At 42.3% G+C, this 13,249-nt stretch overlaps 1 protein-coding gene across 1 annotated transcript in view; it reads left to right on the top strand.

Moving 5' to 3' along the window:
* LOC122923773 (cytochrome P450 2C8-like) overlaps positions 1–13,249 on the top strand; it is a 51,329-nt gene that overhangs the window by 16,882 nt on the left and 21,198 nt on the right. Inside the window, exon 4 of the mRNA XM_044274609.1 lies at positions 11,409–11,569. Coding sequence (XP_044130544.1) covers positions 11,409–11,569 — 161 coding nt within the window. The remainder of the gene's footprint in view (positions 1–11,408; positions 11,570–13,249) is intronic.

Genomic DNA, 13,249 nt, shown 5'->3' on the forward strand with positions numbered 1-13,249 from the left:
GTAGGTGTATGTGTGTCAAAGTCAACAATCAAGAGAAGACTTCACCAGAGTGAATACAGAGGGTACACCACAAGATGTAAACCATTGGTAAGCCTCAATAACAGGAAGGCCAGATTAGAGTTTGCCAAACGACATCTAAAAAAGCCTTCACCGTTCTGGAACAACATCCTATGGACAGATGAGACTAACATCAACTTGTACCAGAGTAATGGGAAGAGAAAAGTATGGAGAAGGAAAGGAACTGCTCATGATCCTAAGCATACCACCTCATCAGTGAAGCATGGTGGTGGTAGTGTCATGTCGTGGGCATGTATGGCTGCCAATGGAACTGGTTCTCTTGTATTTATTGATGATGTGACTGCTGACAAAAGCAGCAGGATGAATTCTGAAGTGTTTCGGGCAATATTATCTGCTCATATTCAGCCAAATGCTTCAGAACTCATTGGACGGCGCTTCACAGTGCAGATGGACAATGACCCAAAGCATACTGCAAAAGCAATCAAAGAGCTTTTTAAGGGGAAGAAGTGGAATGTTATGCAATGGCCAAGTCAATCACCTGACCTGAATCTGATTGAGCATGCATTTCACCTGCTGAAGACAAAACTGAAGGGAAAATGCCCCAAAAACAAGCAGGAACCAAAGACAGTTGCAGTAGCGGCCTGGCAGAGCATCACCATGGATGAAACCCAGCGTCTGGTGATGTCTATGCGTTCCAGACTTCAGGCTGTAATTGACTGCAAAGGATTTGCAACCAAGTATTAAAAAGTGAAAGTTTGATTTATGATTATTACTCTGTCCCATTACTTTTAGTCCCTTAACAAGGGGAGGCACATATGCAAACTGTTGTAATTCCTACATCGTTCACCTGATTTGGATGCAAATGCCCTCAAATGAAGGCTTCATTCGCACAGTCAGTGTTTGGTCAGTGATTTCCATTAGTGATCGTGAGACAAAACCAGGAGTAGATCTTACACAGACATAAGGTAGAAGGGAAAGATCTGCACCTGTTCTGTGTTTTGGACCCGCACTTGGTTTTGGCTCAAAATCACTGATGGAAATCACTGACCAAACGCTGACTGTGCGAATAAGGCCTAAAGCTTACAGTCTTCAGTTAAGCACATCTTGTTCATTTCATTTCAAATCCATTGTGGTGGTGTATAGAGCCAAAAATTTTAGAATTGTGTCGATGTCCCAATATTTATGGATCTGACTGTATATACGCACTTCACTCTTTAATTTTTTTCTGTTCAAAGCGTATAGTGGCCTATTTTAGTCCAACAAGAAATATATATTATCAGTTCACTGCTGCAGTTATTTCTGCACCTTGCCACTCTGTAATCTCCGGATGCTGCCGCCACCTCCAAACTATGTCACCTTGCCACTTGGTGGCCTCATCATACTGCTGCCTTTTACAGACTCTGTCATTGTACCACTCGGTGGCCTTCTTGTGATGCTGCTTCTGCATCCGCCATCTCAAGACTTTCAAAGTGTTTTTTTTCCAGTAATATTGATGGGTGACTGAAAAACTCCTTTTGCTGTATAGACCAAATTACGTTGTGTGACGTCTGAAAGTGTGAGAAAAATACTGTATATATTATGAAACAACAAATATACAAAAAGGACATGAAAACAATGACGAACTCTTGATGCTGCCACCACCTCCAGACTTGGTCATTGTGCCACTCATACTGCTGCCAACTCCAGACTCTGTATTGGGGCGTATTTCAGTTCTTCAGAAAATATATACCCGCACTTCACTCTTTAATTTTTTTCTGGTCAAAGCGTATAGTGGCCTATTTCAGTCCAACAAGAAATATATATTCTCAGTTCACTGCTGCAGTTATTTCCGGTGAAAGCATATAGGGGCGTATTTCAGTACTTCAAGAAATATATATATATATACCCACTTCACTCCTTAATTTTTGGGTCAAAGCATATAGTGGCTTATTTCAGTCCAACAAGAAATATATATTACCAGTTCACTGCTGCAGTTATTTCTGGTGAAAGCATATAGGGGTATATTTCAGTACTTCAATAAATATATATACACACTTAAAAAATAATTTCTGGTCAAAGCGTATAATGGCCTATTTCAGTCCAACAAGAAATATATATTCTCAGTTCACTGCTGCAGTTATTTCTGGTGAAAGCGTATAGGGGAGTATTTCAGTACTACTAGAAAAATATATATAAAACTCTCCACTCTTTGATTTTTTTTCTGGACAAAGCGTATAAGCGTCGTATTTCAGTACAACAATAAAAATATATTCTCAGTTCAGTTCTGCAGTTATTTGTGGTAAAAGCGTTTAGTGGTCTATTTCAGTACTACAAGAAAGGTATTTTAGTTGCTTTTATAGGGGTGTTTTAATTTCCGTTTAATTTGTTTAGTTCAACTACAATTATTTGATTCAAGGGAAATGTCGCACTAAGATGAGAAGGGGATCTAAGAAGAGGTGCACCCACTAACAGACAGCACCCAGTCTGATAAAGATAAATAGATAAAAGAGTAGAAGTGGGGCACTCACTAAAAGTATAGGGATCTTGAATTTATTAAGGCAATAACATGGTAAAAGTACAATAAACGTAATAAAATATCATATATCAATATTGCATTGAAGTATCAAAGTTACAATAAAAGGGGAGCAAATAAAATATGGTACTATCGACAATAGGCAATAAAATATAACAATAATGAAATGCAATGAGAAAGGGTTAAATACAATACTATTTAGATATATAAATTAATATGGATCCCAATAAATATGGTTAAAAGTAGTGAGTTCATATGTCAGCCATGGGGACATTCACTGATTAAATCCTGAGGAATAATTCCATGTATGGTGATCCGCTCCAACAACCAGTCTTTAAATGGTTCTCTCAAGCAAGTAAAGTCAGAGTCCCGAGCGTATGCAGCTAAAGAAGTTTTACTGGATATCAGTTTAGCTGCTGATACGCACAGCGGCGTCCCGCTGTAATAATAATGCGATCGCTTATGAGTGGGGTATACAAGTGCTTACCCGAGGCTTCTGGATAACGATTCCTCGACACGGTGCGTTGGTGTACGGCTCCGGTCTCAAGGATAGATGTCCTGTTTCAAAATTGGCGCCAGTTGAAATGTTTGTTGCACGCGGTATGAATTACCTGCGTAGTACAATACCGATGATTCCGGTAATGACTCTGGCGCACAGGTGATGACTTCCAGGCTTCTCGGACTTGTAGACCCACTTGTCCTGGTGGGGGGGGGATACCAGACGCTTTTCGGGGATTTACAAAGCAGACCCCTTCTTCAGTGGTCTGAAGAAGGGGTCTGCTTTGTAAATCCCCGAAACGCGTCTGGTATCCCCCCCCCCCACCAGGACAAGTGGGTCTACAAGTCCGAGAAGCCTGGAAGTCATCACCTGTGCGCCAGATTCATTACCGGAATCATCGGTATTGTACTACGCAGGTAATTCATACCGCGTGCAACAAACATTTCAACTGGCGCCAATTTTGAAACAGGACATCTATCCTTGAGACCGGAGCCGTACACCAACGCACCGTGTCGAGGAATCGTTATCCAGAAGCCTCGGGTAAGCACTTGTATACCCCACTCATAAGCGATCGCATTATTACAGCGGGACGCCGCTGTGCGTATCAGCAGCTAAACTGATATCCAGTAAAACTTCTTTAGCTGCATACGCTCGGGACTCTGACTTTACTTGCTTGAGAGAACCATTTAAAGACTGGTTGTTGGAGCGGATCACCATACATGGAATTATTCCTCAGGATTTAATCAGTGAATGTCCCCATGGCTGACATATGAACTCACTACTTTTAACCATATTTATCGGGATCCATATTAATTTATATATCTAAATAGTATTGTATTTAACCCTTTCTCATTGCATTTCATTATTGTTATATTTTATTGCCTATTGTCGATAGTACCATATTTTATTTGCTCCCCTTTTATTGTAACTTTGATACTTCAATGCAATATTGATATATGATATTTTATTACGTTTATTGTACTTTTACCATGTTATTGCCTTAATAAATTCAAGATCCCTATACTTTTAGTGAGTGCCCCACTTCTACTCTTTTATCAACTACAATTATGTCAGGCAGAGAAGTGCTAGGCCATGCACAGAGGAGTGGCATAGGCCTGAATGTTTCTGGCGCAAGCAGAGTTCGCAGCAGAGAAAGAGGGTGTGGCAGCAGGAGTCGCAGCGAGAGGCCTGAGATCCGGTGTCATCTAGCGGTTGTATCTTGACCAGCAACCTGGCGTTTCTTGATTGGCTTACTTGGTCATCCACGTCATGCCAAGTTACATCAGACACCCCCAGCCAACAGTTGGTGGGTTCGTCAAACACAATCCTTAGTTGGCATGGCCTGAACCAGGCACTGGGCCCTCACCTGTCCTCAACCTGCCTCTGTCCTGTTCTGTTCCCTCACCGCGAGAAGAACTATATGCAGCGGGCTCAGCTTCACTTTTCAGCGAGGATAAGCTACTAGAGGACAGTCATCAGCTACTGCCCAGCCAAGATCTGGAGGAGACATCTGCCGCTTCCTCCGCTACCCGGGCAAGTAGTGATGAGGAGAGTGGCGTGGGAGCTTGTGTTGTGAGCGGTCAGGCTCCTGACCCAGAGACCGTTGAGGAGGAAATCAGTGATGTGCAGACACTACTCGATGATGATTAAGCCAATTGCACTTGGGAGCCGGGTGAAGAAGGGGCTTTGTCATAATCAGGAGAAGAGGGTGGCAGCTTGCCCGTCAGGCAGCGACTGAGACAGCAAGTCGCTAGCGTGGCCGGGCAGCAGCAGTGGGAGGTCAGGAACCAAAGGGGCAAGGGGTAGACCACCTGCTTTGCAGCAGCCTACCTGCCCGGAAAGGAGTGGTACACGTGTTCACGGAAGCAGAGGAGGTAGTAGTCAGCCAGTGAGTAGTGTTGGGGGGGCAATCAGGTACTCGGCAGTGTGGCAGTTTTTTGTGAAGCCGCTGGAGGAGGTCAACATGGCCATATGTAGAATATTTGGGCAGAAGGTGAAGCATGGGCAAGGTGACAATATTGGCACTGCGGCCCTGCGTCAACATATGCAGTGTCACCATAAAGTGGCCTGGGAAAACCGTGGCTCCGATGTGGTTGTCCAGCCTGCCGCAGCTACCGCTGCATCACCCAGTGGCACGCACCTAGTTTCAGCCAATCAAGGCTCCATCACCTCAGCCGAAGGGAGCTGTCTGTCAATCACATCTTGTGCTGGTCCAGATGCTCCTGCTCCTACTCCTCGTCAGTCATTCTGTCAGCAATCGATCACTGAAGCGATTGCCAAGAGACAACAGTATGCGTGCACACATCCAACGGCGTAGAAGCTGAATGTGCTCCTGTCCAAGTTGCTGATGCTTTAGCTCCTCCCTTTCCAAGTGGTGGACTCTGCACCTTTTAGAGAACTGATGGCTTGTGCCGAGCCGAGGTGGAGAGTCCCATGCCATCATTTCTTTGCGAAAAATGCAATACCAGCCCTACATATGTAGAACAGAAGGTAGGCCAGTCCTAGAGCCTGTCGGTGTCTGCCAAAGTGCACAGCAGCGCTGATGTGTGGAGCTGCAACTACGGTCAGGTACAATACATGTCCTTTACGGCCCACTGGGTGAATGTGGTTCCTGCTCAGCCACAACAACAACTTGGCCAGGTCACGCCTCTTCCACCTCCACGTTTTTTTTACCCGTTGATCCTGCAACAATGTCCGCGTCTGCCTCCTCATCCTCCACCACGTCCTCAGCTTCCACTGCAGGGACAAGTCACAGTGCCCCTCCAGCATACCACATGTGCAGGGCTCGGCAGTGTCACATTGTTATGCACCTGGTTTTCTTTGGCGAACGGAGTCACACAGGGGCGGAACTGCTCCGTGTGATGAATCAAGAAATCAAATCTTGGCTTTCTCCGCGACAACTGAAAATCAGAATCATGCTGACCAACAACGGGAAGAACAAGGTGTCAGCGCTGCATGGCACACGTGTTCAATCTGGTTGTCAAGTGGTTCCTGAAGTCTTCTACCCATCTGCAAGACATCCTAAAAAAGGGCAGGAAAATTTGTATGCACTTCAGCCACTCATACACCGCAAAGCACACCCTCCTTGAGCTGCAGTGGCATAACAGCATCCCCCAACATAGGCTGATATGTGACTTTTCCACCAGTTGGAATTCCACCCTCCATATGTTGGACCGACAATGCGAACAGAGAAAGACCATCAACGATTTCTTGATGATGCAAGACGATAGGAGTACTCCACTGTGTAACTTCGATGTCAGCCAGTGGCAGCTCATGCATGACACCTGCCATTTGCTCAGGCCCTTCGAGGAGGCCACGTTATTTGTCAGTCACCAGGACTATGGGATGAACAACGTCATTCCACTGCTTCATGTCCTGGAACAGATGCTGGTAAATCTGGCTGGTCGGGCTACTGGAGACGTGGTGCCTAGATCTCACAGCCACATGAGCCCTGTGGGGGCTGAACTGGAAGAGGAGGAGGAGGGGGAGGAGGACATTGGAGCACAGGCAATGTGTAGCCTAATGGGTGTTTTTTCTACTCAGCTGACAGGACAGGACAGCCAGAGGAACTACAGGGCGATGAGGAAGACTAGACAGAGGACCCGAACACACCGTGGCAGTATGCAGTGGAGATGGAGGCAGGGTGTTCCTCCTAGTCACTTGCACAAATGGCACAATGCATGCTCACTTGCTTGTGTAGTGACAGACGAATTGTCACCATTCGGCAGATGGATGACTTCTGGCTCTCCACCTTGTTGGACCCTCACTACCAGTCCAAAATGGGGGCCTTTTTTACACCCACTTAGAGGGAGGACAAACTGAACTACTATAGAGATATCCTATGTAATCAGTTAGCCACTGTCTATCTGCGCCATCGTCCATCCTCTTGCAGGTCTGACCGGAGGGGGCCCTCTCCACTCACGTTCCTCTGCCATGGCTGCTGTAGCTCCATCAGCAGCAACTTGAGTCTATGGGGGAAACTACTCACCAGCAATATTCAAATTTGCGATATTTTGCAATATATGTGCAAATATGAATCATATATTTGCAAATGCAAGATCTCCAGTCATCATTTTCTTGATTGTGAAAATTGGCAATTGGAAAATTCACGATAAAAATTTGTGATACGAAAATTCACCATCAACACTACTCCTAAAGTCAAAGATATTGCAGCCTTCTCATTAGCCCACAAGCAAGAAACTGTGAGAGATCATGGGTACTGATGAAAAAAAATCTAGAATATTCACGATTGCTAAGATATAGCATTATATTCTAGATATTTGCAAATTCTCAAAGTGCCAATATTTGCGATAAAAATTTGCAATTAGAATATTCGCAATCAACACTACTCACCAGCAGCAGGTAGAACTGGAGCAGGATCTAAACCAGCAGGTGGTGGCATACTTAGAAAGCACCCTGCCACCCCACATTGAAGATCTGCTGGACTACTGGGTAGCAAACTGGATTTGTGGCCTCAGTTACTATTCTGATATTACCACCTGCCTGATGCCACACATCTGATGCAAAGGGCTCCTTCTTTCACCCACCATATTCAACTGGTACTGGTATTGCCACCCACCTCCCCACTCTGTCAACAGGACACTCCGTGGTCTCCTGATGCTGCTGCCACCTCACCACTCAGGTCTCCTGATGCTGCCATTTCCACACTGTCATTGTGCCACCCTGTGGCTACCCTCCTGATGCTGCTGCTGCCTCCACCTCCATACTCTGTCATTGTGCCACTCTGTGGCCTCCTCATGTTGCTTTCACCTCACCACTATGTCATAGGGCAACTCTGTGTGCTTCTCATCAGGAGTGTAGCTATAGGGGGTGCCAAGGTAGCAGTCGCTATCGGGCCCAGGAGCCTGAGGGGGCCCAAAAACCCTTGTGCTACATAAGACACTAGCATTATAAAAAGTGCATGCTGGTCTATTTACACTTCTGGCTAGAGGGAAGGGGTTAGGTCAAGAATTTGGCATGAGGGTGCCCTTTTAATGTTTGCCTCTGGCAGCAGGAAGGCTATGTGCTTCCCTGCCCCTTGCCAACAAGCACTGAGGGAAGGGGGGCCCAAGCTGAACTCTTGCACCAGGGCCCATGAGCCTTTAACTACGCCACTTCTCATGCTGTTCCTAACCTCCCCACTTCATGACTTGGCCACTATTTTGCCTTGCGGCCTAGCTGACATAATCATTTATTTGACCCTTCTTCTGATCTTTCAGAAGGAAGGAAAAATGAGACACACAACAGATACTGTCTATGTATCAGCTGTAAAGCCTGCATGACATGGTCCCTATTTTGCATCAGAATTGGCTTATGATTTGGTAGCCAAAAGCAGGAGTGAGTACAAAACACAGAAGACATGCAAACATTCCTATCCTGTTTTTTTTTTTTTTTGGGCTTTAGCAATACTGATGAATTACTGACCAAATGCTGACCGAGTGAAGGAGGATGCTCCACAGACAGGATCCGTTTTTTGTGGGTTATTGTTCTGACAGAACAGAGGAAGGGCAAAATAATCAGTGACGTCAACACAAACTTACTGCTGACACCCTCTCCTCTCTGTCGGGGGGGGGGGCTCTACTTGTATAAGCCTTTAATAGAACAGGTTCTGTATAAATCTATGTGGAATCAGTGAATTGGTGTAAAAGGAGTGCGCTCTTTCACGCTATAGTAGGATCTTGGGCCTCTGCACGGTTCTTACACTGGCGCTAACATTGACTAGTAAAGCTGAGTTCACACTTGAGTTATTTGGTCAGTTTTGGCCCCATAACTGCTTAAATAAGTGAAGTGTGCTGCATGGTGTGCAGTGATTCTAAGAGCGACGCCTGTCATCTACATGTCATACTGACTCACAGTATTGTTTCACTACCACAGCAGACTCCCTATGCGTGTTACTGCAAGGCACAGTGTTCTACACCACTATAAAGGCTCTCTGCAGCCAGGAAATAGCAGTTTTTTAACTGCGAATTCGCCACAAAGAAAAACTGATCTAACCAAATTTTTGGGGAAAATTCGACAAACAAGCCAAATCAAATTTTTGAGAAATTCGCTCATCTCTAGAGAACATCCATAACTGCTAACATACAAAAAAAAATTTTTTGAGAATATCCTGGATTACAATGTTGCTATACCTATTATATAAGTTTTCTCGTGACTTTGAATGTGCTAGTCTAAATTTTCTTGCAGTGTGTTTGGGGGGTAGCTGCCTCTTTTAGATTGAGCACTACCCCTCCATCTGCACAGGGCTTCTAAGCAGCAAATACATATAGCTGGTTCACAAATTGCCCTCAACATTGTAGGCTTAAACTCAGCCCAGGAGTAGTGTTGATCGCGAATATTCGAATTGCGAATATTTATCTTGAATATCCGCACCTTGAGAATTCACAAATATTTAGAATATAGTGATATATATTCGTAATTTCGAATATTCAAGATTTTTGTTTAATCAGTACACATGATCCCTCCCTGCTTCTAGCTTGGCTGCAATATCTTTGACTTTAGGAGTAGTGTTGATTGCGAATTTTCATAATGCTAATTTTTGTAATAAACATTTTCGGAATGCGAATTTTCGTAATGAGAATCAATGAAATTGTGAAAACTCAGATCCGATGGTATATTCTAACCCCCAGGCTTTCCCATAGTGACGGGGAGGAGTATGCCAAAGTGGAACAACTATACAGATTAAAAAAAAATAAATAAAAAAAAATATATATATATATATATATATATACAAATATTCTAAAAAACAAATATATTCGTGTTTTCAAATATTCGTTATATTCGAAAACAAGAATATATAGCAATATAGAGAATATTCGAAAAAAAACTATAGAGCAATTTTGCTAATGTGGTGCTATAATCTTCTTTGTCTAATAGTTGTAATTTTTGTCTCATCTGAAGTTCAGATTGGTAAAAAATTAGAACTATAAAAAAAAGATTATAGCACTATATTAGCTAAATGGTTCTACATTTGTTTTTTCGCTATATTGCTATATATTCTTGTTTTAGAATGTTACAAATATTCGAAAAATGAATATATAGCACTATATCGAATATATTTGTTTTTTAGAATATTTGTCTATTTTTCCATCTGAAGTCATGATTCCTCCCTGCTTAAGTAACTTAAGCAATATTAGACAAAGAAGATTATAGCACTATATTAGCAAAATTGTTCTATATTAGGTTTTTTTCTGAATATTTGCTATATTGCTATATATTCTTGTTTTTGAATATTACGAATATTCTAAAAAACAAATATATTTGTTTTCTCCTAAAGTCAAGTATATTGCAGCCTTCTTATTGGCCTACAAGCTAGAAGCAGGGAGGGATCATGTGTACTAATTTTTTTTTAAAAAAGGGGGAAAAAAAGGGGGGGAAAAATTTGAATATTCGAAATTACAAATATATATAACTATATTCGAAATATTCGCTAATTTTCGAAGTACCTATATTCGCGATAAAAATTCGAAATTCTAATATTCATGATCAACACTAATCATGAATTGCTATACATAAGGTATACCCAGGTAACTCTGCCTTTGGGTGCTGCCACACAGAGTGGCCATGCTGCGGGCAGGTTGCGGCCATGCTGCCACACTTTTAATGAACCTTGAAACAGAATATATAATCAGGAACATCCAGCGCCTCCTCTTTCTGCATCTTGCTGACTTTTCTAGGACATGGAGACTTTTAAGGATGATTTTAAAGCCAGAAAAAGATGAGGATGGTCATCATTAAGACCTGGCCACCCCTAAGGTCTGCAGACTGGATGGTATTGGTTGGCACGCTGGCAGTGGAATAATAAAGGCTTCCATCTTATTGGTATTGAATTACATATCTTAGTTTACAGCTGATGTAGGAAAAAGTAAATGTAGGAATGAATAAATAAAACTGATGTAGAATAAGTTTTCCTGCAATCTCCGTACGTTCTCCCTTGAGTCTCCCTGCACTCCCCCTGCAGTCTCCCTTTCTAATATTCTTCCATTAATCGTTTTCAGCAACACTGTCCCTAGTGCATAAACTTGTCATGTCTTTCCCTATGCTCCGCCCACAGGACAATAGAGGAGACTGCGTGGGATGAGGGTTTCATAGGGCTTTCACATCACAAGGTAGGGCTATCTGCAGATTGCTGGCTACATGGCATTATTGGTCATCTTGCTTTTTCCAGGATTGTCTCCTCTGCACTTAGTTTCACTATCTAACGGATGCAGCTACCATTTTAGGAAAACTGATTCATTACCACAAAGCATGAGGAAATTTGGATTCATTAGAATTTAAGTTTTCCTAAACTTTAGACCGAATTCTGCTTCGCTCAACACTTCAGTGAACTTGACTTATAAATTAAGCAATGACTGGTCACCTCTTCATGTTTACTAACAGATTCTCCAATTGACCCAACATATATTCTACGACACGCTGTTTCCAATGTCATTTGCTCCGTTGTGTTTGGTGAAAGATTTGACTATGAAGACAAAAAATTCTTGACTCTCTTGAAATATGTTGATGATATTTTCCAGTTCTTCAACACTTTTTCAGGACAGGTAGGTACTGTACTAAAAAAAAAATCTAAAATGTGCATAGGTACAGGGCTGTACTTAGAGTTTATGCTGCAATAGGCACATTCAGCTGCCTATTGACTTGAGGGTATACAGTAGCTGCATAAAATGGTTTCCAGCACTTTTAAAAACACACTTAATTTCACTGTGATTGCTCTGGTTTGTAATGTACTGTAGTTACTGGCCAAGCAGTTTATACAAATAGTATATATATAGGAATTGCCTGCATTTCCAAACATGTGCACTCAATGGTGGTCCACAATACACATTTGTTCAATTGGAACAGGGCAGCAGAGGCACACTCCCTTTGTCATGTGTCATCATTATGTCAGTTCCATACTGAAATGCCTGATCCTATAAACGCTAGCAAAAATGTACTCATACTAAATACACATATATAGGGGCACATTCATTAAGACCAGTGTTTTAGACGCTGGTCTTAATAAAGGCCCTGCACTGACGGTGGATCCGCTGAAGTTATGAAAAGGTGCAGGCCTCTCCATAACTTCGGCGCATCCAACATCAATTCTAAATGTAATACAGCTTCCTGGCTGTCTTACATTAAAACCATTTTCTATGCCTAAAGCAGGCGTAGAAAATGATGAATGAGACTGGCCCTCCCTTTCCCCACCCACACAACACCCACAATCTTAGACCTGGAGTGAGCGGGGAGAAGTCGCAGATAGAGCGTGAAATACACCTAATTTAGGCGTTTTTTAGATTAGTAAATAACCCCCATAATCTGCATCAAAAAGGATTAAATGAGATCTGCAGTTTCAATGTATTCTTGTAAACTGGAATTAACCACTTCAACCTGCTAGCTGAAACACCCTTAATGACCAGGCCACTTTTTACACTTCTGCACTACACTACTTTCACCGTTTATTGCTCGGTCATACAACTTACCACCCAAATGAATTTTACCTCATTTTCTTCTCACTAATAGAGCTTTCATTTGGTGGTATTTCATTGCTGCTGACATTTTTACTTTTTTGTTATTAATCGAAATTTAAAGATTTTTTTGCAAAAAAATTACATTTTTCACTTTCAGTTGTAAAATTTAGCAAAAAAAACGAGATCCATATATAAATCTTTCGCTAAATTTATTGTTCTACATGTCTTTGATAAAAAAAAATGTTTGGGCAAAAAAAATGGTTTGGGTAAAAGTTATAGCATTTACAAACTATGGTACAAAAATGTGAATTTCCGCTTTTTGAAGCAGCTCTGACTTTCTGAGCACCTGTCATGTTTCCTGAGGTTCTACAATGCCCAGACAGTACAAACACCACACAAATGACCCCATTTCGGAATGTAGACAGCCTAAGGTGTTCGCTGATGGGCATAGTGAGTTCATAGAACTTTTTATTTTTTGTCACAAGTTAGCGGAAAATAATGATTTATTTATTTATTTATTAGTTTTTTTCTTACAAAGTCTCATATTCCACTAACTTGTGACAAAAATTAAAAACTTCCATGAACTCATTATGCCCATCACAAAATACCTTGGGGTGTCTTCTTTCCAAAATGGGGTCACTTGTGGGGTAGTTATACTGCCCTGGCATTCTAGGGTCCCTAATGTGTGGTAAGTAGTTTGAAATCAAAATGTGTAAAAAATGACCTGTGAAATCCTAAAGGTGCTCTTTGGAATATGTGCCCCTTTGCCCA

Source organism: Bufo gargarizans, unplaced genomic scaffold (assembly GCF_014858855.1).
Source record: "Bufo gargarizans isolate SCDJY-AF-19 unplaced genomic scaffold, ASM1485885v1 original_scaffold_1883_pilon, whole genome shotgun sequence".
Lineage (NCBI taxonomy): Eukaryota > Metazoa > Chordata > Amphibia > Anura > Bufonidae > Bufo > Bufo gargarizans.